Consider the following 27596-nt stretch of genomic DNA (forward strand, 5'->3'; position numbering starts at 1 on the left):
AAAACCCAACTTTAGATATGAATTACCTATATGATCTTGGCAAAATTTTTATACTTCTCTGAGCTTCAATTTCCTCCTCTGCAAAATGGATGGCTTAGAATCTAAGTCTTTGGTATCTCCTTCAGCTATGAATAAAGGTGATCTAATGAATACATTGGGAAAAATAATATAATTTTTATTGAATGCTTCCAATCTTTAGCTTTCTCTAGATGTGCTGAATTCACAGGTAGCTCTCTATTTGAGAATAAGGGTCTTTCTGTATGCTACTTGCTCTCTAGGGAAAGGTAATTCTTATTCAGTGAGACTATATCTATCTCAATTTTCTTAAATTTCTAATTTTTTTCTAATAAATTTTGGCATCACTGGAGCATACTTTTAATAGTTCTAAAGCCACAAAAATCTAGCTCTTGAATCAGATTTCAAAAATAGAGACTATTGTGTTTTTTCCCCAAAGTTTGAAGCCATAAATGCTCTGCAAAGTGCCTTTTTATTTTTATTATTTTTTTACATGTTTCTTTAATCAAATTGCATTGATTTAAGGGTTTTGATTTTTGATGCAACACTTAATAAGAATTATGACTTTTATTTCCAGAGTATTTAAAAGTCAGGAAATAATTTCCACCCACATTGACTTTGTGAGAGAAACAGTATTTATTATTGAATGTAGAAGTTGAAGATCAGTGAGGTGATCTGCCCAGGGTCACAGCTAGTAAGCAACAGATCTGGGACTCACACTCAGTTGTTCTGATTTCATAGCTGATGATTTCAAATGCATCAAATATCATTCTTATTTTAAAAAAATTAATTTTACTTTTCTCAATTTTCATATTTATGTTTTCTCCAATAAAACAAGAGTGAAAAAAAAGAAATAGAATACTCATAATAAATATGCATAATCAAACAAAGTAAAATTCCCACTGTATAGAACAGTATCAGAGACTTTCAGAGTAAGAAAAAACAAAAGAGTTTATTACGATGTCCCAAGAAAGGGCAACTCCCATCTGACAAAGTGTTTGTCAGCAAAAGGAGTGTAAAATATAAATGGCAAAACACCAGATTAAATAGAACAGGACCCTCCTTCCCCACCTTGAACTTTTCTCCCATTGTTTGGGTGAGTTCAGGCTTATAACCATAAACCCAGAAATCTATGCTAGAAGCAAAAGAATACAAGTCAATAATAACATTCTTAATTTAAATTTCCCTAGAGAACTGCTATACAAGCAGATATGCTAAGATAAGAGAATTCAAAGTCATCATCACCTTTAAAAGAAATACTTAAATTTTAAGTCTAAAGTGGTGGAAAACAGGAGGGAACAAACACCAGCAACTTTTAGCTATAGCTCTATAAGTCCTAATAATTAAAGTACAATTTAAGACTAGATTTCCACGAAAGTGTCTTCACTCAGTTAATTCCACACATCTCATGAACCATATCCAATAATTTTTTTTTACATTTTAGTTTTATTTTATATGCAAAGGATTATGGTAAGGATTAACATAAAAAGATAAACAAGAATAAAAGGCTCTGTTCTCAAAGAATTTATATTCAATTTCACCCTTAAAATCTGAATGCCCCTACAGAACATGGTCATTTAACCCCATTATTTCACATCAACTCACCAGCTCTTCAACTTATCACTTTTTTCTTTTTTTATTAAAGCTTTTTTTATTTTTAAAAGATATGCGTGGATAATTTTTCCACATTAACCTTTGCAAAACCTTTTGTTCCAATTTTTTCCCCTTTCTTCCCACCCCTTCCCCCAGATAGCAATTAATCCAATATATGTTGAATGTAGTAAAAATATTAATATTAAATCCAATATATGCATATATATTTATAAAATTGTCATGCTACATAAGAAAAATCAAATCAAAAAGGAAAAAAAATGAGAAAGAAAATAACGAATGAGAATGCTATGTTGTGATCCACACTCATTCTCCACAGTCCTCTCTCTGGGTGTAGATGGTTCTCTTCATCACAAGATCATTGTAACTACTCTGAATCATCTCATTATTGAGAAGTGCCACATCTATTAGAATTGATTATCATATTATCTTTTTTTTTTCTTCTGAGACAATTGGGGTTAAGTGATTTGCCCAGGGTCACACAACTAGGAAGTGTTAAGTGTCTTAGATCAGATTTGAACTCAGGTCCTCCTGACTTCAGGGCTGGTGCTCTGTCCATGGCACCATCTAGCAGCCCCAAGATCATCATATAATCTTGCTGTTGCTCTGTACAATGATCTGGTTCTGCTCATTTCACTTAGCATAAATTCATGTAAGTCTCTCCAGAACTCTCTGAAATCATATTGTTTTTTATAGGACAATACTCCTTAACATTCATGTAACATAATTTACCCAACCATTCTCCAATTGATGGGCATCCACTCAGTTTCCAGCCTCTTGCCACTACAAAAAGGGCTGCCACAAACATTTTGGCATATATGTGTCCCTTTCCCTCCTTTAGTATCTCTTTGGAATAATAAACCCAGTAGAAACATTGCTGTATCAAAGGGTATGCACAGTCTTTTCGGCATAGTTCCAAATTGCTCTCCAGACTGGTTGGATCAATTTACAACTCCTCCAACAATGTATTAGTCTCTCAGTTTTCCCACATCTCCTTCAACATTTGTCATTATCTTTTCATGTCATGTTAGCCAATCTGAGAGGTGTGTAATGGTATCTAAGAATTATCTTAATTTGCATTTCTTTGATCAATAATGATTTAGAGCACCATTTCATATGACTAGAAATGGTTTCAATTTCTTCATTTGAAAATTATTTGTTCATATCTTTTGACCATTTATCAATTGGAAAATGGCTTGAATTATAAATTTGAGTCAATACTCTATGTATTTTAGAAATGAAGCCTTTATTAGAAGCTTTGAATGTAAAAATGTTTTCTCAATTTATTGCTTCCTTTCTAATCTTGTCTCATTAGTTTTGTTTGCATAAAAACTTTTTAATTTAATATAATCAAAATTATCTGGTTTTTTTGTTCAATAATGATTTCAAGTTCTTCTGTGGCTACAAATTCCTTCCTTCTCCACACATTTGAGAGGGAAACTTTATTCTAATTTGCTTATAATACTCTTTATATCTAAATCATGAACCCATTTTGATCTTATCTTCCTATAGGGTGTTAAGTATGGATTACAGCTTAGTTTCTGCCATACTACTTTCCAATTTTCCCAGCAGATTTTGTCATATAGTGAGTTCTTATCCTCAAAGCTGGAGTTTGGGGATTTGTCAAACACTCAGTTGCCATAGTCATTGACTATTTTGCCTGTGAAACTAACCTATTCCACTGATTGACTACTCTATTTCTTAGCCACTAGCAAAGGTTTTGATGACCACCACTTGTAATATACTTTTAGATCTCACAGAGCAAGGCCTCATTAATTTGCATTTTTCCCATTTCAGAAAAAGAAATAGAACAAGCTATTAATCAACTCCCTAAGAAAAAATCCCCAGGACCAGATGGATTTACATGTGAATTCTACCAACCATTTAAAGAACAATTGGCCCCAATGCTATATAAATTATGTGATAAAATAGGGAATGAAGGAGTCCTACCAAATTCCTTTTATGACACAGACATGGTACTGATACCTAAATTAAAATCTTAAAATTAGCAAAAAGACTGCAGAAAATCATGTCCAGGATAATACACCATGATCAAGTAGGATTTATACCAGGAATGCAGGGCTGGTTCAATATTAGGAAAACTATCAGTATAATTGGCCATATTAATAACCAAATTAGCAAAAATCATATGATCATCTCAATAGATGCAGAAAAAGCACTTGATAAAATCCATCATCCATTCCTATTAAAAACATTTCAGAGTATAGGACTTTTCCTTAAAATAATAAGTAGCATCTATTTAGAACCACCAGTAAGCATCATATGTAATGGGGACAAACTGCAATCATTCCCAGTAAGATCAGGAGTGAAACAAGGTTGCCCGCTATCACATTACTATTCAGTATTGTATTAGAAATGCTACCCGTGGCAATAAGAGTTGAGAAAAAGATTAAAGGAATTAAAGTAATGAGGAAATCAACTTAGAGAACTCCAGAGATTCTACTAAAAAGTTATTAGAAATAATCCACAACTTTAGCAAAGTTGCAGGATACAAAATAAACCCACATAAGTCATCAGTATTTTTATATATCACTAACAAAATCCAACAGTCAGAGTTATAAAGAGAAATTGCATTTAAAGTAACTACTGATAGTATAAAATACTTAGGAATCTATCTGTCAAGGGAAAATCAGAAACTTTATGAGCAAAACTACAAAACACTTTCTACACAAATTAAGTCTGATCTAACCAATTGGAAAAAATATTAAATGCTCTTGGATAGGGCGAGCAAATATAATAAAGATGACAATACTACCTAAACTAATCTATTTGTTTAGCACTATACCAGTCAGACTAACAAAAAAACTATTTTAATGACCTAGAAAAATAACAACAAAGTTCATATGGAAAAACAAAAGGTCAAGAATTTCAAGGGAATTAATGAAAAAAAAAATCAAATGAAGGTGGCCTAGCTGTACCAGATCTAAAATTATATTATAAAGCTACAGTTACCAAAACCATTTGTTATTGACTAAGAAATAGATTAGTTGATCAGTGGAAAAGGTTAGGTTCAAAGGACAAACAGTCAATAACTTTAATAATCTAGTATTTGACAAACTCAAAGACCCCAGCTTTTGGGATAAGAACTCGCTGTTTGACAAAAATTGCTGGGAAATTTGGAAACTAATATGGCAGAAACTAGGCACTGACCCACACTTAACACCATACACCAAGAAAAGGTCCAAAAGGTCTATGACCTAGAATGAGATTATAAATAAATTAGAGAAACACAGAATAGTTTACCTCTCAGACCTGTGATTATATATCAAATTGAAAAGTTTATATATTGAAAAGTTTTTGTACAAACAAAACCAATGCAGACAAGATTAGAAGGGAAGCAATAAACTGGGAAAACATTTTTTACAATCAAAGGTTCTGATAAAGGCCTCATTTCCAAAATATATAGAGAATTGACTATAATTTATAAGAAATCAAGCCATTCTCCAATTGACAATTCTCAGATGAAGAAATTGAAACTATTTCTAGCCATATGCAAAGATGCTCCAAGTCATTATTAATCATAGAAATGCAAATTAAGACAACTCTGAGATCTTAAAGAACAGAAAAGGGACCTATATGTGCAAGAATGTTTGTAGCAGCCATTTTTGTAGTGGCCAGAAACTGGAAACTGAGCAGATGCACATTAATTGGAGAATGGCTGAATAAATTGTGGCATATGAATATCATGGAATATTATTGTTTAGTAAAAAATGACCAACAGGATGATTTCAGAAAGGCCTGGGGAGACTTACACGAACTAATGCTGAGTGAAATGAGCAGGACCAGGAGATCATTATATACTTCAACAACAATACTATATAATCAATTCTGATGGACCTGGCCATCTTCAGCAATGAGATGAACCAAATCAGTTGTAATGGAGGGAGCAGTAATGAACTGAACCAACTACAACCAGCAAAAGAACTCTGGGAGGTGATTAAGAACCATTACATTGAAATCCCAATCACTATATTTTTGCCCGCCTGCATTTTTTGATTTCCTTCACAGACTAATTGTACAATATTTCAGAGTCCGATTCTTTTTGTATAGCAAAATAACGGTTTGGTCATGTATAATTATTGTGTATTCAATTTATACTTTAATATATTTAACATGTATTGGTCATCCTGCCATCTAGGGGAGGGGGTGGGGGGAAGGAGGGGAAAAATTGGAACAAAAGATTGGCAATTGTCAATGCTGTAAAATTACCCATGCATATAACTTGCAAATAAAAAGCTATTAAAAATTTAAAAAAAAAAAAGTTTGGTAGAAATCACATGTAAATCCATCAAGCCCTGGAGATTTTTTCTTAGGGAGCTTATTAATAGCTTGTTCTATTTCTTTTTCTAAAATGGAACTATTTAAGTAATTTATTTCCCCTTCTGTTAATCTGGGCAATGTATATTTTTGTAGGCATTACACTTTCTCCATTTCACTTAGATTATCATATTTATTGACTTACAGTTGGGCAAATATAATTCCTAAATATTGTTGTAATTTCCTCTTCATTGATGGAAAGGAGAACTCCTTTTTCATTTTTGAAATTAACCATTTGATTTTCTTCTGTCCTTTTTCTAATCAAATTACATTTATTTTGTTTATTTTTTCATAAAACACACTCTTAGTTTTGTTTGTGAGTTCAATAGTTTTCTTACTTTCAATTTTATTAATCTTCCCTTTTATTTTTAGAATTTCAAATTTGGTATTTAATTGGGGAGGGTTAATTTGTTCTTTTTATTACTTTTAAAGTTGCAAACCCAATTCATTGATCTTCTATTTTTCTATTTTATAAAAGTATCTATGTCTTTAGTATGTTGTCTTATTGTTGTCATTCTCTTTGATGAAATGATTGTGTCTGTTATTTGTTGTTTCACTTACTCATTCCTTAGGATTAGAATATTTAGTTTCCAAATTTATTATTGGCCTAATTTCCCCTGGCATTTTATTGTGTGTGATTTTTATTGCATTATGATCTGAGAAAAATGCATTTATTCTTTCTGCCTTTCTGCATTTGATTTTGAGGTTTTTATGCCCTAATAAATGGTCAGTTTTTGTATAGGTTCTTTGTACTGCTGAGAAAAATGTATATTCCTTTCTATCTCCATTAAATTCTCTCCAAAGGTCTATCATATCTAACTTTTCTAGAATGCTATTTACCTCCTTAACTTCTTTCTTATTATTTTGTGGTTCAATTTATCTAGTTCTGAGAGACCAAGGTTGAAATCACCCACTAGTATAGTTTTGATGTCTAATTCTTCTTGCAACTCTCTTTAACTTCTCCTCTAGGAATTTCGATTCTATACTGCTTGGTGCACATATATTTAGTATTGATATTACTTCATAATTTATGGTATCTTTTACCAAAATATATTTTTTCCTTATCTCTTTTAATTAGATCTATTTTTGCTTTTACTTGATCTGGGATCAGGATTGCTACCCCTGCTGTTTTACCTTAGCTGAAGCATAATAGATTCTGCCCCAGTCTTTTAGTTTTACTCTAAATGTATCACTCTGCTTTAAATGATTTTTTTGTAAACAACAAATTGTGAGATTCTGGCTTTTAATCCAGTCTGCTATCTGCTTCTGTTTTATGGGACAGTTCATCCTATGTACATTCACAGATACAATTACTACCTCCATATTTCCTGCCATCTTATTTACCTTCAATTATATTTTCTCTTCCTTTTCCCCCTTTCCCTCCTTCCCAGTATTTTGTCATTGATTACTCCTTCCCCAAACAACTCTCCCCTTTTGTAGTCCTTATTTTTTATGTCTTTCCCTTTCTACTTCTCTTCTCCCTTCTATTAGCCTCTCCCCTTCCTTTTCCCCATCACCTCCTCCTTCCCTATGAGTGAAACAACCTTCTGTGTGAAGCTAAATGTTTATGATATTCTCTCTTTGAGCCAAATCTGATAAGAGTAAGATTTGCACAATGCTCATCTCCCTCCCCTTTTTCCCTCAATTGCAATAGGTCTTTTTTGCCTCCTCATGAGATGTAATTTACCCCCATTTTAACTCTATTTTCCTCTTCTTCTAGTATAATCACCATTCCTCACCTTAATTTCTTTTTAAAAACTGTCATAATAAAATCAAATTATACCTACACCCTCTATGTGTAACCATAACAGAGCTACAGAGCTCAAGAGTTAAACATATCATTTTCCCATATAGGGATATAAGCTTTTTAATTTTTAAAAGGAAGTTATATTGTCTTTTGTTTTTACCTTTTTATGCTTCTCTTGAGTTCTGTATTTGAAGATCAAATTTTCTATTCAGCTCTGGTCTTTTAATTAGAAATGGATGAAATTCACTTTTTTTTGAATGTCCATCTTTTCCCCAAAAATGATGCTCGATTTTGCTAGATAATTGATTCTGGGCTGCAATCAAGTTCCTTTGCCTTTTGGAATATCTGATTCCAGGCCTACCTATCTTTTCAGGTGGAAGCTGCCAGGTTTTGGGTAACCCTGATTATGGCTCCTCAATGTTTGAATTGTTTCCTTCTGGCTGCTTACAATATTTTCTCCTTGATTTGATAATTCTGAAATTTAGCTACCATCTTTTCATTTTGGGGTCTTTTTCAGGAGGTGAATTCTCTTAATGGCTATTTTACCCTTTGGTTCTAGGACATTAGGGCAGTTTTTCTTGATGATTTCCTGAAAAATGATGTCTAAACTCTTTTTTCATCATAGTTTTCAGGAAGTCCAATAATTCTTAGATTGTCTCTCCTAGATCTATTTTCCAGGTTAGTCGTTTTTCCAATGAAATATTTTACATTTTCTTCTATTTTTTCTTTTTTTTTTTAAAGTTGACTGATTCTTGAAATCTCATTGATTCATTCACTTCCATTTGTTCAATTTGAATTTTTAGTGAATTTTTTTCTTAAGTTAGCTTTTTTATCTTCTTTTGCATTTGGCCAATTGAACTTTTATATAAAGTGTTTTGTTCATTGCATTTTTTTCCATTTCACAAATTTTGTTTTTCAGTGAATTGGTTTCTTTTTCATACCTATTTTTCAAGGAGTTATATGCTTTTTCCATTTCATCAAGTCCATTTTAAAGGACTTTTCTCCAGATAATTTCTGGTTTTCCTTTTCCATACCCTCTTGCAAAGATTTCATTTCCTTTCCCCACTTTCTTCTAACTCTATTTTAAGATCCTTTTTGAATTCTTCCAAGAGAGCTTTGTGAAATGGGGACTAACTCATATCACTCTTTGGTTCTTCACCTGGAGCTGGTTTGCTTTTAGGATATTCAGGTTTTGAGATCTGTTCTTTTTCTTTATAAAAGCTGTATATAATCAGAGTTCTTTTTACATTTTTGCTCATTTAAAAAATAGTTGAAATCTATTCTTAAGGAAAAGGGGTCATAGCTGCTTTAGTTTGCCCTGGAACAGTTCTCCTGACTAACTTCAGGGACTGGGTAAGCACAGAAACGTCCTGCATTCTTCCAGGCCTCAGAGGTTTAAAATTTGCCTTTTGTATTGGACTTTGGGTATCTTACAGCAAATCTGCTTTAAGCACCAGCTTGCAACCAGGACAAAATAGTCTAAGAATGTCACAGTAGATTACCTGGTGCTTGGATGCAGCAATGCCCTGGCTCTGTGCCCCAGCCCCCTACTTTGCACTCCCTATGCTGTGGTCTGGGATTCACAGTCTCTCCCCATTCCCGATTGAAACAGACCTTTTCTGAAGTTCTTCCATAGTATCTTCTTCTGGAAATTTGTTGTATTCCAAATATTTGTGGGTTCTGTCACTCTAAAACCAGTTTAGAGTCTTAATCTGTTGATTCCCTGTTAATTGAGGGAATGTCAAAGGAGGTCACAGAAAGACATTTCTGTCCTGTTGGTTCCATCCTCCCAAAATATATGTCTTATACTAAATCTTGAGTCATTACTTCTTCATCAAGAGATGGATATTTTGTTGATATGTGAGGAATTCTGGAGAAAATTTGTCATAAAGAATAACTTCACAGAAATTTATGATTACAAAAAGAGATAGAACACTAATGTAGCTAGAAAAAAAGACAGACAGCATGGTATCCTTCATACCTTACAACATCAAGAAATTTAGAGGAAAGTCCCCAGAAAGTGGGGGGGACCCCATGTGGAGGATTTGTTGAAGGTCATAATACAGATTTGAACCTAATAAGAAGCCATGGATGTACTGTAACTTTTACCATTACAAAGAATACCAATATCAATAAAATCAATTTAGCAGATGCCTGACTTTTATCAAGTTATTAATTATTGACATAGTTACTCACATTATCACTGCAGTCTTCTGACTAGATGAAATGAATAATAGCATATTTAGACACATTTTCTAAACTAGTTGAATGTCTTGATCCATCTTAGGTTACCCGTTTTAGAGGAAATAAATATGATATCCAGATGAGGGAATTCTAATTCTGTTATACTTTGCTCTACTGAGACTACATCCGTACCTGGCTCCAACATACCCTAGCTCTTCTAAAAAAAATTAGAATCACTTCCAAGAGGTAGTAGTAGAAGTGGTGTGGAAAGGCTGTAGAGCATGATTGTTTAAAAAATTATTAAAAATGGGGGGCGGAGCCAAGATGGTGGAGAAGACACAGGCGACTTTCTAAGCTCTTCTCTTACCCTCTTTATCAATATTATATCGAGCCTCAAAAATAGTCTTGACTGCTACAATTCGTAAAGATAAGAAGTAGAACAACTCAACCGGCTGAAGAAAATCTGCAGTCTCGCCAAAAAGGTTGGTTCGGGCCAGGGGAGATCAGCACAGACGGAAAGAAATTAGGGTTCCGAGGAGAGCCCCCAAACCTGAAAGTGAAAGCACAGATCTCAGACAAGCTCACAACCCCAACCCGCAGACGGGGCTTTTCCTTGGGCAGCGATCCTGCACGGCAGGAGGATTAGCCCGGGTTAGCCTCCAATCTGCGAGTGGGGGAGTTGCTTGGGGCCATAGAGCTTTTCCAGGGCCGATTTGCATCAGGCAGAGACGCTGGCAGAGTTTGGGCAGTCTGCGCTCTGGTCAGCTGCAAACTCACAGTCCCAAAAGGCTCCGCCTGGGGAGTGACACTTTCACTCCCTTAGTTCAGCCGAGGGCAATTCACTAACCCGCACAGCCCAACTGGCACTGGATAGCTCAGCAGTGCTGAATCCACTTCCTGTTGGGGAAGGGAAAACCCTCACCCAGAGCACCCCCATACCTCAGAGCTCTGAAATCGGTTTACATCTTTCCCTGTCTGCAGAGAAGTGAAACCCCCTTGCCTAGGGAGACCACCCAAAGGCTTTAAACATGAATAAAAGATGAAAAGAACGACGAAGCTTCTATGAAGAAAAAGAGCAGGTCAGCAAAACCTGAAGAGATCCTCAAACAGCAAAATGCATCAGACTGTCCTCCTTACATGATGCTTCCCATAGAAGAGACCATTAAAAGTCTCAAAAGAGAGTTAGAAGAAAATGGGGAAAGGAAAGAGAAGCCTTAAAGAGAGCAAAACTCCTGAAATAGAATTGAAAAGAAAAAATTCCCAGGCAGTGAGGGAAACAAAATTGGTGAATTGGAAAAAAATAAAAAACCGGAAAGTAAGAATTATGAATTGAAAAATAAAGAATTCACTAGAAAGTAGGATTTGTGGAATTGAAAAGATAAAGAACTGCAAGAAAGTAGGATCTGTGAATTGGAAAAGACAAAGAACACTAAGAAAGTAGGATCTGTGAATTGGAAAAAGAAAATAATTCACTAAAAAAAATTAGTGAAATGGAAAAAAATTCCACACACCAAAACAATACATCTAAAACTCAATTGACATATACAGAAAGAAGTAAAAAGCTAATGAAGAAAATAATTCTTTCAAAATTAGAACTGAACAAATTGAAACTAATGATTCATTGAGACAGAAGAATCAGTCAAGCAAAACAAAAAAATGACAAACTGAAAAACCATGAATTATCTACTTGAAAACGACAGACTTGAAAATAGATCTAGGAGAGATAATCTGAGGATTATTGGACTTCGAAAACTATGATGAAAAAAGAGCCTAGATTATTTTACAAGAAATCATCAAAGAGAACTACCCAGATGTAATAGAATCAGAAGGTAAAATAGGATTGAAAGAATTCATCGAACACCTTCTGAAAGAAACCCCAAAATAAAACCCCAAGGAATATTGTGGCCAAATTTCAGAACCATCAGATTAAGGAAAAAATTTTAAAGCAGCCAAAAAACCATTTAAATACTGAGGTGCCAAAAAGGATCACCCAAGATCTATTCTCTTCCTCTACATTAAAGGAAAGAAGGGCCTGGAATATGATATTCCAAAAGGCACAAGAACTTGGATGCAGCCAAGGATAAACTACCCAGTAAGTTGAGCATTTTCTTCCAGGGAAGAAGATGGAATTTAATGAAACAAATGAATTCCATTGTTTCTGAAGAAAACTAGAACTAAACAAAAATTTGATCTCCAACCAAGAACCCAAGAGATGCAGAAAAGGTAAAATAATTTTGAGAATTGTATTTTGTTGTGATATCAAAAGAATGCATGTATAATTTGATTGTACTGAAATAACAAAAAAGGGAAGTAGATATGGAAAAGGGATGATGGCAGAATAGGTGGGAAGGAGGGAAAAAAGAGGGAAACCACATCCCACAAAGAGGCAAAGGAAACTTACCATATCTGAGGGAATTAGAGAGGGGAGAACATTGTAAAATCTTACCTCATCAGAGTTGGCTCAAATTGAAAATAATTGATATTTGTTTTAGAGAAAATTCTCCTCGCCCATTAAAAACGGGGAGAGGAAAAGGGAAAAGAAAAGAGTAATAAGGGAAGGAAGGGGAAAAGACTCAAGGGGGGAGGGAGGGATTATAAGAGGGTGCTTTGGACACAAGGGGTACATAAGTTTAAAAGGGGAAAGAGGGTTGGGGGAGGCAAGAATAAAGCATAATCTGGGGTTATTAGGATGGTAGGAAATACAGATTTAGTAATTCTAACCATAAATGTGAATGGGATGAACTCACAAAAGAGGAGGCAGATAGCAGACTGGATCAAAGTCAGAACCCTACAAATGTTGTTTACAAGAAACACATTTAAAAGCAGGGAGATACATATAGCGTAAAGGTAAAAGGCTGAGCAAAATCTATTATGCTTCAGGTGAAGTCAAAAAGAGGGGAGCATCCTTATCTCAGATCAACAAAGTAAAAATTGATCTAATTAAAAGAGATAAGGAAGGAAACTACATCCTGCTAAAGGGTAGCATAAACAACGGAACAATATCAATATTAAACATATATGCACCAATGATATGGCATCAACTACCTAAAGGAGAAGTTAAGAGAGTGCAAGAAGAAATAGACAAAAAAACTGTAATAGTAGGGAGACCCAACCTTGCACCTCAGAATTAGACAAATCAAACCACAAAACAAATAAGAAAGAAATTAAAGAAGTAAATAGAATATTAGAAAAATTAGGTATGTTGGATCTTGGAGAAAATTGAATGGAGATAGAAAGGAATATACTTTCTTCTCAGCAGTTCATGGAACCTATTCAAAAATTGACCATATATTAGGACAAAAGACCCAAAATTAAATGCGAAAGCAGAATAGTAAATGCTATCTTTTCAGATCATGATGCAAATAAAAACTACATTCAACAAAAGTTAGGGGAAATAGACCAAAAAGTAATTGAAACTAAACAATCTCATCTTAAAGAATGATTGGGTGAAGCAGCAAATTATAGATAAATTAATAATTTCACTCAAGATAATGACAACGATGAGACATCATACCAAAATTTGTGGATGCAGCCAAAGGGTAATAAGAGGGAATTTTATATCCTTAGAGGCTTACTTGAATAAAACAGAGAAAGAAAAGATTAATGAATTGGGCTTCAAATAAAAAACTAAAAGACCAAATTAAAACTCCCAATCAAATACTAAATTGGAAATTTAAAATTAAAAGGAGAAATTAAAAATATTGAAAGTAAAAAAACTATTGAACCAATTAATAAAACTAAGAGTTTGGTTTATGAAAAGCCAATAAAATAGATAAGCCTTTTGGTAAATCTGATTAGAAAAAGGAGGGAGGAAAATGAAATTAGTAGTCTTAAAATGAAAAGGGAGAACTTTCCACCAATGAAGAGGAAATTAGAGAAATAATAAGGAGTTATTTTGCTCAACTTTATGCCAATAAATTTGATAACCTAAGGAAATGGATGAGTACCTCCAAAAATATAGACTTCCCAGACTAACAGAGGGAGGAAGTAAATTGTTTGAATAGTCCCATTTCAGAAAAAGAAATAGAACAGGCAATTAAACAACTCCCTAAGAAAAATCCCAGGACCAGGTGGATTTACATGTGAATTTTACCAAACATTTAAAGAACAATTCCCTAATGCTATATAAATTATTTGATAAAATAGGGAATGAAGGAGTCCTACCAAATTCCTTCTATGACACAGACATGGTAATTGATACCTAAACCAGGTAGGCTGAAAACAGAGAAAGAAAATTATAGACCAATCTCCCTAATGAATATTGATGCTAAAATCTTAAATAAGATATTTAAAAGACTACAGAAAATCATCTCCAAGATAATACACTGGATCAGGTAGGATTTATACCAGGAATACAGGGCTGGTTCAATATTAGAAAACTATCAAATATAATTGGCCATTAATAACCAAATTAAAAAACCATATGATCATCTCAATAGATGCAGAAAAAGCATTTGATAAAATCCAACATCCATTCCTATTAAAAACACTTGATTGTATAGGAATAAATGGATCCTTTCCCTTAAAATAATCAGCAAGGCATCTATTTAAACCATCAGTAAGCATCATATGTAATGGAGACAAACTGCAAACCATCCCCAATAAGATCTGGAGTGAAACAAGGTTGCCTAATTATCACCATTACTATTTAATATTGTATTAGAAATGCTAGCTTTTAGCAATAAGAGCTGAGAAAGAGATTAAAGGAATAAGAATAGGTAATGAGGAAACCAAATTATCACCTTAGATGACATGATGGTTACTTAGAGAACCCAGAGATTCTGCTAAAAGTTATTAGAAATAATCCAAACTTTAGCAGTTGTGGTTATAAAATAAACCCACATAAGTCATCAGATCTTTATATATCACTAACAAATCCAACAGTCAGAGTTACAAAGAGAAATCCATTTAAAGTAACTACTGATAATATAAAATATTTAGGAATCATCTGCAAGGGAAAAATCAGAAACTTTATGAGCAAAATTCCAGACCACTTTTCACACAAATTAAGTCTGATCTAACCAATTGAAAAAATATTAAATGCCTTGGATAGGGTGAGAAATAAATAAAGATGATAATATTACCTAAACTAATCTATTTATTTAGCGTTATACCCATCAGAGTCCAAAAACTATTTTAATGACCTAGAAAAAATAACAACAAAGTTCATATGGAAAACAAAAGATCAAGAATTTTAAGGAATTAATGAAAAAATCAAATGAAGGTGGTTTAGCTAAACCAGATCTAAAATTATATTATAGAGCAGCAGTACGAAAACTATTTGGTATTGGCTAAGGAACAGATTAGTTGATCAGTGGAATAGATTAGGTTCCAAGGGATAAAACAGTCAACAAATATGCAACCTAGTCTTTGATAAACCCAAAGATCCCAGCTTTTTGGGATAAGAACTTTATGTTTGATAAAATTGCTGGGAAAATTGGAAATTAATATGGCAGAAACTAGGCATTGATCCATACTTAACACCGTACACCAAGATAGGGTCAAATGGGTTCATGACCTTAGGCATAAAGAATGAAATTATTAATAAAATTAGAGGAACATAGGATAGTTTCCCCTCAGACCTGTGGAAGGGAAGGTCTTTAGACCTAAGAGAACTAGAGATCATTACTGATCACAAAATAGAAAATTTCGATTATACTAACTGAAAAGGTTTTGTAAAACAAAACTAATGCAGACAAGACTAGAAGGGAAGCAATAAACTGGGAAAATATTTTACAGTCAAAGGTTCTGATAAAGGCCCTATTTCCAAAATATATAGAGAATTAACTCTAATTTATAAAACATCAAGCCATTCCCCAATTGAAAAATGGTCAAGGATATGAACAGACAATTCTGATGAAGAAATTGAAACTATTTCTAGTCATATGAAAAGATGCTCCAAGTCATTATTAATCAGAGAAATGCAAATTAAGACAACCTAAGATACCACTACACACCTGCGATTGGCTAAGATGACAGAAAAAATAATGATGATAGTTGAGGGGATGGGAAACTGGGACATTGATGCATTGTTGGTGGAGTTGTGAATGAATCCAACCATTTTGAGAGTAGTTTGGAATTATGCTCAAAAGTTATCAAACTGTGATACCCTTTGATCCAGCAGTGTTACTTACTGGGATTATATCCCAACGAGATTATAAAGAAGGGAAAGGGACCTGTATGTGCACGAATGTTTGTGGCAGCCCTTTTGTAATGGTTAAAACTGAAACTGAATGGATGTCCATCAGTTGAGAATGGCTGAATAAATTGTTGTATATGAATATTATGGAATATTACTGTTCTGTAAGAAATGACCAACAGGATAATTTCAGAAAGGCCTGAGAGACTTACAGAACTGATGCTGAGTGAAATGAGCAGACCAGGAGATCATTATATACTTCAACAAAATATTATGATGACCAGTTCTGATGGACCAGGCCATCCTCAGCAACGAGATCAACCAAATCATTTCTAATGGAGCAGTAAATGAACTGAACCAGCTATGCCCAGAAAGAACCTGGCAGATTACTAAAAACCATTACATTGAATTCTCAATCCCTATATTTATGCACACCTGAATTTTTATTTCCTTCACAAGCTAATTGTACAATATTTCAGAGTCTGATTCTTTTTGTACAGCAAAAATAACGTTTTGGTCATGTATACTTATTTGTATCTAATTTATATTTTAATATATTTAACATCTACTGGTCATCCTGCCATCTAGGCGAGGGGGTGGGGGGGTAAGAGGTGAAAAATTGGAACAAGATGTTTAGCAATTGTTAATTCTGTAAAGTTACCCATGCATATATCCTGTAAATAAAAGGCTATTAAATAAATTTTAAAAAAATAGAAAAGAAAAAAAATTATTAAAAATGAATGTCATATTGATACATTGTTGGTGGAACTGTGAACGGATCCAATCATTCTGGAGAGCAGTTTGGAAATATACTCGAAAAATTATCAAATTGTACTTACCCTTTGATCCAGCATTGTTTCTATTGGGATTATATCCCAAAGAAATCTTAAAAAAGGGAAAGGGACCCACATGTGCAAAAATGTTTGTGGCAGCCCTTTTTGTAGTGGCAAGAAACTGGAAACTGAGTCGATGCCCATCAATTAGAGAATGGCTGAATAAATTATGATATATGAATGCTATGGAATATTATTGTTCTGTAAGAAAAGCAGGATGATTTCAGAGGGGCTTGGAGAGACCTACCATGAACTGATACAAAGTGAAATGAGCAGAACCAGAACATCATTATACACAACAAGAAGACTATATGATGATCATTTCTTACAGACATGGTTCTCTTCAACATTTAGATGATTCGGATCAGTTCCACTTGTGCAATGATGAAGAGGACCATCTATACCCAGAGAGAGAACCATGGGAACAGAGGGTGGAACACAGCATAACATTCTCTCTTAACACAGAGAGAATTATTTGCTTGCATTTCGTTTATTTTTTCTCAATTTTTCTTTTTCTTCCTTCTTGATCTGATTTTTCTTGCACAACTGAATGGCTGTGTGAATATGTATACATATATTGGATCTGACATGTATTTTGGCATATTTGGCATGTTTTAAGACTGCCTGCTATGTTGGGGAGAGGATGGGGGGAAGAAAAGGAAAATTTGCAACAGGGGGCTATTCAGGAGTCAATGTTGGAAAAATTACCCATGCATATGCTTTGTGAATAAAAAACTTTAATTAAAAAAATGCCATTTATGAATATTTAAACCTGTAATGTGTCTGTGCAATGTAAGTCAGATGCAATCAAAAAGAAGATAGAAAAATTATAAATGAAATCTTGGATGTCAGTGAACTTAAATGAATGGGAGTATTTTATTTAATTCATGAGGCCTCTATATACATTACTATGGGCAGGAATCTCTTAGAAGGAATGAAGTAGCCCTTATAGTCAATAAAAGGGAAAGAAAAGGAGTACTGGGCTATAATCTAAAAAATGATAGAATGATATGGTTTTGAATCCAAGGCAAACTATTCAACATCACAATAATACAAGTCTATGTTCCAATCACTGATTCTGAAGAGGCCAAAGCATTTCAATTCTACAAAGATCTACATCTTGTAGAAATAAAATTTAAAATAGGTATCATATCTTTCATAGGGGATTGGAATGCTAAAGTAGGAAATCAAAAGATAATTGGAATAATAGGCAAGTTTGGTGTTGGAGTACAAAATGAAGTGGGGTTGAACTTAAGATAATTTTATGAAGATAACTCACTTGTCATAGCAAACGCTTTTTTTCAATAATTCAAAAGGCGATCCAACACATGGACATTACCAGATTTCAATAATGACATGAATATATACTTTGTAGCCAAAGAAAAGAAAGCACTATACAATTAGTTAAAACAAGACCTCCTGATGACTGTAAATCAGAGTATGAGTTTCTTATTGTAAAATCCAGATTTAAATTAAAGTAGGGAAAATCATCAAACCATATAGATATGACCTAAATAACATCCCTTATGAATATGAAATCGAAGTGATAAATATATTTAAGGAATTAGATCTGGGTAGAAGTTTGCAATATTGAAAAGGAGGTAGTAACTAAAACAACCCAAAGAAAAAGAAAAGCAAGAATGGCTGTCTGATGTGGCTTTACAAATAACTGAAGAATGAAAGCAAATTGTAAAGAAGAAGGATAAAGATATGCCCAATTAAATGTAGAATTTCAAGAATATTAAGGAGAAATAAGTAGCTTTTCTTAAGTGAGCAACACAAGGAAATAGCAGAAAAATAGAACGGAAAAGATAATAGATCTCTTTAGGAAAATTAGAGTTTTTAAATATTTTATGTAAAAATGGGCATGAGAGAAGGGAAAAACATTGTAAGGATGGAAAAAATTGTAGGGACTTAACAGAAGTAGAAGAGATTAAGAAGAAATGGCAAGAATATACAGAAAAACTATATAGGAAAGACCATAACATTCCAGATAATGACAATGGTATGATTATTGGTCTAGAGTCAGAATAAAGTCAAGTGGGCCTTTGGAAGCATTGAAAATAATAAGGCTTGTTGATGGAATTCCTGCATGGCTACTTAAAATCTTAAAAACTGTTATTAACAAATTTGAAAAACTCAGCAATGGCCATTGTAATTACAATGAAAATTGTAATGAAAATTACAATGAAAAAGATCAATTTTTATCCTCATCCTAAGGAAGGGCAATTGCAAAGAATGGTCAAATTATAGACAACTATGCTCATTTTATATGTCAGCAAGTCTGTGCTTAACACTTCCTAGCTGTGTGATCCTGGACAAGTCACTTAATCCCAATTGCTTTAGCAAAAATAAATAAAATAAAATAAATTACTCCATAGCAAGTTGTGATAGGTTTCATGAAACCAGAATTCCAAAAATCCCTATTTCAGTCCTTTTGAACCTTCTTTGGTTGGATCATTTTTTTTTTTAATGCTAAACTTTTTTTTTTTTTTTGATGTACAATGTGGTTTCTTCAGAATTCTACCTTTATATCAATTGTTTTTTGTTCTGGCCAGAAACTTTGAGAGTCTTTCCCTTGTGATGGTAAATTATTCTATCTTTTGTTTCACTTCTTGCCTAGATCTTAATCATTAAATGTAAGTTGCCTCAGATAAGCAAAGACATGAGAAAGATCTTCATTTATTTATTTTTTATTTATTTAAATAACTTTTTTTCGACAGAATCCATGCCAGGGTAATTTTTTACATTATTCTTTGCACTCACTTCTGTTCCAATTTTCCCACTCTCTCCCTCCACCCCCACCCCCAGATGGCAAGCAGTCCTATACATGTTAAATAGTTACAGTATATCCTAGATACAATACATGTGTGCAGAACTGAACAGTTCTCTTGTTGCTCAGGGAGAATTGGATTTAGAAGGTATAAATAACCTGGAAAGAAGAACAAAAATGCAAGCAGTTTACATTCATTTCCCAGTGTTCTTCTTTGGGTGTAGCTGCTTCTGTCCATCCTTGATCAACTGAAACTGAATTAGATTTTTTCTTTGTCGAAGAAATCCACTTCCATCAGAATACATCCTCATACAGTATTGTTGTTGAGATATATAATGATCTCCTGATTTTGCTCATTTCACTTAGCATCAGTTCATGTAAGTCTTGCCAAAACTCTCTGTATTCATCCTGCTGGTCATTTCTTATACAACAATAATAATCATAGCATTTATATACCACAATATACTCAACCATTCTCCAATTGATGGGCATCCATTCATTTTCCAGCTACTAGCCACTGCAAACAGGGCTGCCACAAACATTTGGCACATACAGGTCCCTTTCCCTTCTTTAGTATCTCTTTGGGGTATAAGCCCAGTAGAAACACTGCTGGGTCAAAAGGTATGTGTGCACAGTTTGATAACTTTTTGAGTATAGTTCCAAATTGCTCTCCAGAATGACTGGATGTGTTCACAATTCCACAAACAATGTATCAGTGTCCCTGTTTTCCCACATCCTCTCCAACATGAAAGATCTTCATTTATTTTTTATTTTTTTATTTATTATTTTTTATATTTATTATAATAACTTTTTATTGACAGAACCCATGCCAGGGTAAATTTTTTTACAACATTATCCCTTGCACCCACTTCTGTTCTGATTTTTCCCCTCTCTCCTTCCACCCCCTCCCCTAGATGGCAAACAGTCCTATATATGTTGAATATGTCGCAGTATATCCTAGATACAATATATGTGTGCAGAACCAAACAGTTCCCTTGTTGCACATTGGATTCAGAAGGTAAAAATAACCAGGGAAGAAAAACAAAAATGCAAACAGTTTACATTCATTTCCCAGTGTTCTTTCTTTGGGTGTAACTGCTTCTGTCCATCATTGATCAATTGAAACTGAATTAGGTCTCTGTGTCAAAGAAATCCACTTCCATCAGAATACATCTTCATACAGTATCATTGTTGAAGTATATAATGATCTCCTGGTTCTGTTTATTTCACTTAGCATCAGTTCATCTAAGTCCTGACAATCCTCTCTGTATTTATCCTGCTGGTCATTTCTTATAGAACAATAATATTCCATAACATTCATATACCACAATATATTCAACCATTCTCCAATTGATGGGCATCCATTCATTTTCCAGTTTCTAGCCACTACAAACAGGGCTGCCACAAACATTTTGGCACATACAGGCCCCTTTCCCTTCTTTAGTATTTCTTTGGGGTATAAGCCCAGTAGAAACACTGCTGGATCAAAAGGTATGTATGCACAGTTTGATAATTTTTTGGGCATATTTCCAAATTCCTCTCCACAATGGCTGGATGTGTTCACAATTCCACCAACAATGTATCAGTATCCCTGTTTTCCCCCATCCCCTCCAACATGAAAGATCTTCATTTAGAAGAACCATTGTTCACCCACTATATCCCAGGTCATCTCCAGTCATCTTGACTGATATTTTGTCAGTGGACTTTGATGTGTCTGGAGGAAAGTCAGACTGTACAGCTCTACTTCATTTAAATCCACTTACATGGAAGTTAAGGTATCACCCTCATGTCAGTTGTCCTCTTCAAGAACAAAGGATGAATAACCTCCTTTCTCTCTCCACATTTTTTCCTTAGCAAAGAAATGAAACCAATGGTGTTCAGCTCTTCTTTAATTTTCTTCCATGTCTCTGACTACCATAACATTTCTTATTTCCCTTAATTCTCTCTACTACAGAAATTAGTCTGAGTATTCCAATACTTGTACAAGAAGAGATATATGGTTTATTTTTCTCCATGGATCATCTTCATATGTCATTTAAAGTCCAGCACAATTTCTACTCAAGTCTTGTATAACCTAGTGTAATATTTTCTGTTCTTCGATTATCATTTTTAAAACTACATTTTGCAAACCATTCAATAATGATAACAATAAGATTTAGTCCTGAGATCTAACAAAAAGTTTGCAATTCATTTAATTATCAAGAAATTTTATTGTGCATATTTACCTCTCCTATTCATTATTTTCTATTATCTTTATTATTTTCTATGTTGTTTTCAATATATCTTGCAGTTTTTCGTAGTTCAATGTTTCCCTTGGCTTTCTTCAAGTTTTTCATTGATATAAGACTGAGCTTTGTGGCAGAAGTTTAAGATAATTGCTGATTTCCTGTTTTCATTATATCTTCAGAGTCTAACAGTGGTTAGGATTGAAATTGTTAGGTTTAGAAGAAAGCTAATTATCACCTTTTGGATATTCACAAGCAGAAAAGCTAATCACTAACCCCATTGAATGGCCCCAATTAGCCAGAAAAAAAAATTTCCTTCATAAAGCTTTCTCTTTTAGATGGTCCCCACCCTCTTTTCTGACCTCTTCCTTCAGGCTTTTAAGCTCAATTAAAAGTTTAACTTTTTCTTGCTAAATGCTGATCCTCAGGGACAGACATATAATATTCTTGGTTTGGATTTTCTAGTGATTCCTGAAGCAGCCTTCATTTCAGTAGAGTAATCACCACAAGAGTAGCCAGGGGTTAAAGTTCAAATCCTTTATTATCTCTTTCAAAGTCTTGTCTCCTTGCCTGGGGCTTTAACTAGATTTCTTAGAGGCCTTCTGGAATCTTGGTTTCAATAGAGAAGTTAAGGAAGACAGTGCTGATGAAGATGGAAATGAATTTTTCTCTCCTTGGCTCCAAGAGCTTGAGTTCCTTCCTCTAGTCCTTTGTCTTCTCTGCCTTCTCTTCTGAATGAATCTGTTTGAGGCTCCCAGCTTATATGCTCTACACTGAGTATAAACCAATCATTATATTACTAGGAAACCATTATTTGTTGTTAGATTAAATCAATCATGCTGAATTTAGAGATATATTAATCACCATGCTAAACTAGATAACCATTGTCTCATCAATTCCACTGACTTGTCATCTTGTAAGAATCCTTGTTTCAGAATTCTGGCCTATAACATCTCCTGCTTTCTTTTGTTTTAGAACATAAGGTGATCACACTCTCCCTGACTTCTCAAGGAGGTGAGAATCCCAAAAAAGGTGATCACACCTTCCCTGACTCTTCAAAAAAGGGATGAAAACACCAAAAAGAAGGTGATGACTCAAGAAGGGAGAAGAAAACCAAAGGAAAATGGGGAATCAAAACAGATTAGTGGGTTTCTGAAGGGGAGTCATTACACAAGCACATAGTAACACAGGCTAGTGGTGACATAACAAACATGAATCAACATGAGGAATTATACATGTCCATAAGTCCTAGAAATAGTCCAAAACCAATCTATTGTCCATTACTTCACATGTGTAGGGAATCCAATAATTCCTGAAAGTTTTGAAGTGCTGTATTAGTTTTATCATGTCTCAGGGAATCCAATGATTCCTGCAAGTTTTTGAAGTCCTGTATCAATCTTTATCATGTCTCAGAGAATCCAATGATTCCTAATGGTTTTCAAGTCCTGCAATAATCTTATCATGTCTTAGGGAATCCAATGATTCCTTCTGGTTTTAAAGTTCTGTAATAGTCTTATTATCAGCCATGCTCTTTCAGTACAGATGTTTTTTAGGTCTTCTTTGTTTTGAGGTTTTTGTCTTTTTCTGTCTCTCTCCAAGTGCTTGTTGACACCCATCTGTTTCCTTCTCCTTCTGTAGGAATACAAGCAAACCCTTTCTCCCAAGCAGTTAACCTATTTAGTCCCTTCCATTTACCACTTTCAAGATCTCTCCTCATCACCTGGCAATTACATTGGAGCTGCTCCCACTGGACACTGCCCTTCTGTCAAGTTAAAAAGCCTATATTCTCCTCAATTGTAATCCCCTTTTGCCATCTGATTGCTATTCTGATGATTGATCATGTAATCCCTTTCTCTCATCTGATTGCTTCTCTGCTGATTGATCATATCAGTGTCCTGAACTTCTAAAGTCTCTTTGGGTGTAACCTCTATTGCCATCATGCCCCCCTGTTTTTTGTTTGGGACCCTGGAGCTGGGCTCCACCTCTCATTTCCCTGGGTCAATCTACATTTTGAGGCCCAGTGGAAGCCCTTATGGCATTTTATACATAAGGTTTTGGGTCTTGTTCTCTCACCCTGTCTTCTCACTCTATTTCTATGCCTATATTGAGCTTTCAGATACCCTACTTTATCACACTGAAAGTATCAATGAGTTTCTCTGGAAATCCCTTGCCAAGAGAGACCCCGTCTTCCCATATTCTGCATTATAGTCTGGGTATGAAAGGCATTTGTGCCCACTTTGGCATAGTGTCTTATGATCTCCTCTAAAGGAGCATCTTTGTGTAGTCCCCATATAATTCTTCTACAAACCTCATTAGCATTTTCTTTAGCAAGTTGTCTTATCATAATTCCTGGAACTGAATTTTCTCTAATAGTTCTTGGGGCAGCTGTTTGCAGACGTCCCACAAAATCAGCAAAGGGTTAATTTGGACCTTGCTCTATTTTTGTGAAGGCTTCCTCTCCATCTTGTTTTCCTGGGAGGGAGCCCCATGCTTTGATAGCAGCAGCAGCAATTTGCTCATATGCAACTATGGGGTAATTAATCTGTGCTAAAGTGTCTGCATACTAACCTTTACCTGCTAGTTGATCAAAGGTGATTTGTATATTAACTTGTTTGCCTATTTTCTTGGGTTTGTATCCTGCATAGTTAACTATACTCCAAAAAACCCAAATTTTGTCCAGGTTCTAAACATGTCCTTGTGATAGATTTCCAATCACTAGGGGTTAAAATTGCATAAGCCAAATTCTCAAATATCATCTTAATATAAGATTATGTAGCCCCATAAAGAGTGCAACCCTTTTTCAAATCTTTAATAATTTCCAAATCAAAAGGAGTGTATCTTCTCCTGGTTTGACTTCAAAAATCAAATTCTTCAATCACAGGGTATACATTTATCAAATCAAATATATCCTTTCCTTTTTTAACTTTAACTAGTGCCTTTTGTAATCTTGTCACAGGCTGCTTCATAAGTGGTGCTGATTATGTCACTGCCCCTCCCTCTTCTCCTTCTCCCTCCCCCCATGAAGAGTTAATTGAGGGGTTGGGGAAGTTCAGGGGTTGGGGAATGCCCTAATGGCTGTTGATGTGAAGCACCACATTCCTTAATTTAATCAGAATTGTATTTAACTCCATTCTTATCTAATTCTTCATCCTTTTCACTTAGTTTGTCAGTTTCCTCCCCCTCCTGCACTTTCTTCTTTTTTCTTACTCTAATACTTATATAATTCTTAAAGCCAGTCATATTAAGTTATATGTATAAAATGTTTCTTTGGAAATTGAATCAGGGCCATTATCATTGTAGTATTCACATTATTGCTCTCCTACTAATTTCCACTAGTCTGGGTCTAAATCTCTTTTCTTAGAGAATCAAGGAGATCTGTATTTTTAATATTTTGACTAGTTCAATGATCTGCTTCCAAGTTACAATCAAATCTTGGTTTTTCATAAGTCTAACAGTGCTCTCTACACATTTTCCTTGAACTGGAAAAGGCTTCTTTCTAAACATTTGTCCCATTTCAGCTGCAATACTAGTTTAGCCCTTTAAAAAGTTTCCTTCTTTTCTATTTTTGTATTTTCCCTAATTTCTGGGTCACAGATATAGATTCTTAGCCCCACATTGGGCACCAAAATGTAATGTTCTTAGCTTGAGGGGGGGAGATGATGAGGACAATACAGCCTAGTCCAGAAGAGCATCTGCATTCCCTAGGAAAGACTCTCTTCCCATATGCACCTTCCCTGGGAAAGACTCTCTTCCCACACATTATGCACCTTTTGGATGCTAAATCTACATTCCCTGGGAAAGACTCTTTTCCCACACCCTGTCTCAAGTATGTTCCTTTCGGATGCAAAGCCCAAATTGTTTTGTTTTTGTATATAAGTAAGCCCTGAGAAAATGTCTCTTTGCAATTCTTTGACATTGCCCACTAAGAGAACATCTTAGTGTCTTTCTCTCTTTAATAAAGTGCCTTTTCTTATCACAGCCTTTTGTGTAGCATTTCTCTATGCGAACCTGCCCTAACTTGGTGTTTTGGAGAACTAGGAGACCAACCCATATTCCTGCCACGATCCATACCTCATCATTTGGTGGCCTGTAGGAGGATTTCTTTTTACTGAGGTAAGAAGCCCACCATAATTTCTTCTATAGCGGGGGGCAGCTCTGGTTACCCTGGGTTAGAACCTAAGCTGCTGACAGATTCCGGGAGTCTATTAAGAGGAAATTAGTTGCCTGTAGGACACTGTAGGGACAAATCCTGTTTTTTTTTTTTTTGGACTAATTGTCTTCTTACAAGAGGCCCTTTTGTTGACACCTTTCTTGAGACGTCTAGAAAGGTTAGGCTATAGAATTGTAAAGTTGTTTGGGCTTGTGGCAAAAATGGGTTAGTTTTTCTCCTCCATCCCTAAAGATTCTCCATTGGGCTATCTCTTGAGAAATAAGAACAAATTTGGCTTAAAAGACTCAAAATCGAAAAGGCTTGTCTATTTTTGTAATTCTATCTGGCCTCACTATAAGTTAGACAATCATGAGGCATGGCCAATTAATGGCTCTATCAATTTCACCACTATTAGAGAATTGGACTTGTTTTTCAAGAAACAAGAGAAATGGATGGAAATTCCTTATGTCCAGGCCTTCATGGCCCTTTCCGAGAATCCTAAATCACGGTTAATTTGCAGGATGTTGCTGGCTAAGTTTGTTGTGGAGGAAATAGAGAAAGAAGCTGATCCTCTGAATGATTCTCTCCTTCCTACTTCTTTGGAGGTGCAGGGAGCATCTGCCCCTCCTTGTGGCCCTCCACAGGTTGCTCCTAAATCGCCTCCAAAGCCACCTCCTTATCAGACGGAGGACCCAGGATCCCACACTATCCGACCTTTCCTTCCTTCCCCTCCCCCAGAGCTGGACTCTGGGGCTGAGGCTTCTGCATTGTTTAGCCCTTCTTGGATGAGAAGAGGCACTCCCTTCTCTTGAAGCTCTCTCCCACCTCCTCCTCCTCCTCCACCTTCTTCTCTACCACCTCCTCTGGCCACTCTGGCCCCAAGCCTCCACCCTCCTACCCCTCCCCCAGAGCCTGATCGCATCACAGCTGTGGCTCGGGACTCTGGTTTGGGGACCTCTTCTAATCTTTGCCCCCTAAGGGAAATGCCCAGCCCTGGAGGGGGGATGCTTAGAGCGCAGGTGCCCTTTTCCATGTTGGATCTTTCCCAGATTAAGGACAAACTGGGCAGATATTCTGAAGATCCCACTAAATTTACTGAGGGGTTTAGAGCTGTTACTCTCCAGTATGATCTGTCCTGGGGAGATGTTAACATCCTTCTCTCCACTTGTTGTACCATAGAGGAGAAAAAGAGGATCTGGGACCTGGCCCAGAAGTTTGGAGACGAGTTGGCTGTCACCTCCCCTAGTTGATATCAAGCAGGGGCTGCAGCAGTGCCTGTTGCAGACCCCGAGTGGGACTATCAGCAGGGGAGCAGGGATAGAGAGAAAAGGGATCATTTCTTAACCTGCCTCATTGAGGGTATGAAAAAGGGGATTAAAAAGCAGATGAATTATGATAAGCTTAGAGAAATCACCCAAGCAGCTGTTGAGAATCCCGCTTTATTTCAGGGGCGCCTTGTAGAAGCCATTAGGAAATATACTAACCTAGATCCCACTTCTTCAGAGGGGACTGCAGTCCTCGGCATGCATTTTATCAGCCAGTCTTCCTCAGATATCAGACGGAAGCTGCAGAAATTGGAAC

At 35.3% G+C, this 27596-nt stretch overlaps 1 protein-coding gene across 1 annotated transcript in view; it reads left to right on the plus strand.

Moving 5' to 3' along the window:
• The window catches only part of CAPS2 (calcyphosine 2), a 107715-nt gene extending 80888 nt beyond the window's left edge, over window positions 1-26827 (plus strand). Inside the window, 1 exon segment of the mRNA XM_031940159.1 lies at window positions 26268-26827. Within this exon segment, the coding sequence (XP_031796019.1) occupies window positions 26268-26827 (560 nt within the window).
• The last annotated feature ends 769 nt before the right edge of the window (window positions 26828-27596 follow it).

The sequence above is a fragment of the Sarcophilus harrisii genome, chromosome 5 (assembly GCF_902635505.1).
Source record: "Sarcophilus harrisii chromosome 5, mSarHar1.11, whole genome shotgun sequence".
NCBI classification, from domain to species: Eukaryota; Metazoa; Chordata; class Mammalia; order Dasyuromorphia; family Dasyuridae; genus Sarcophilus; species Sarcophilus harrisii.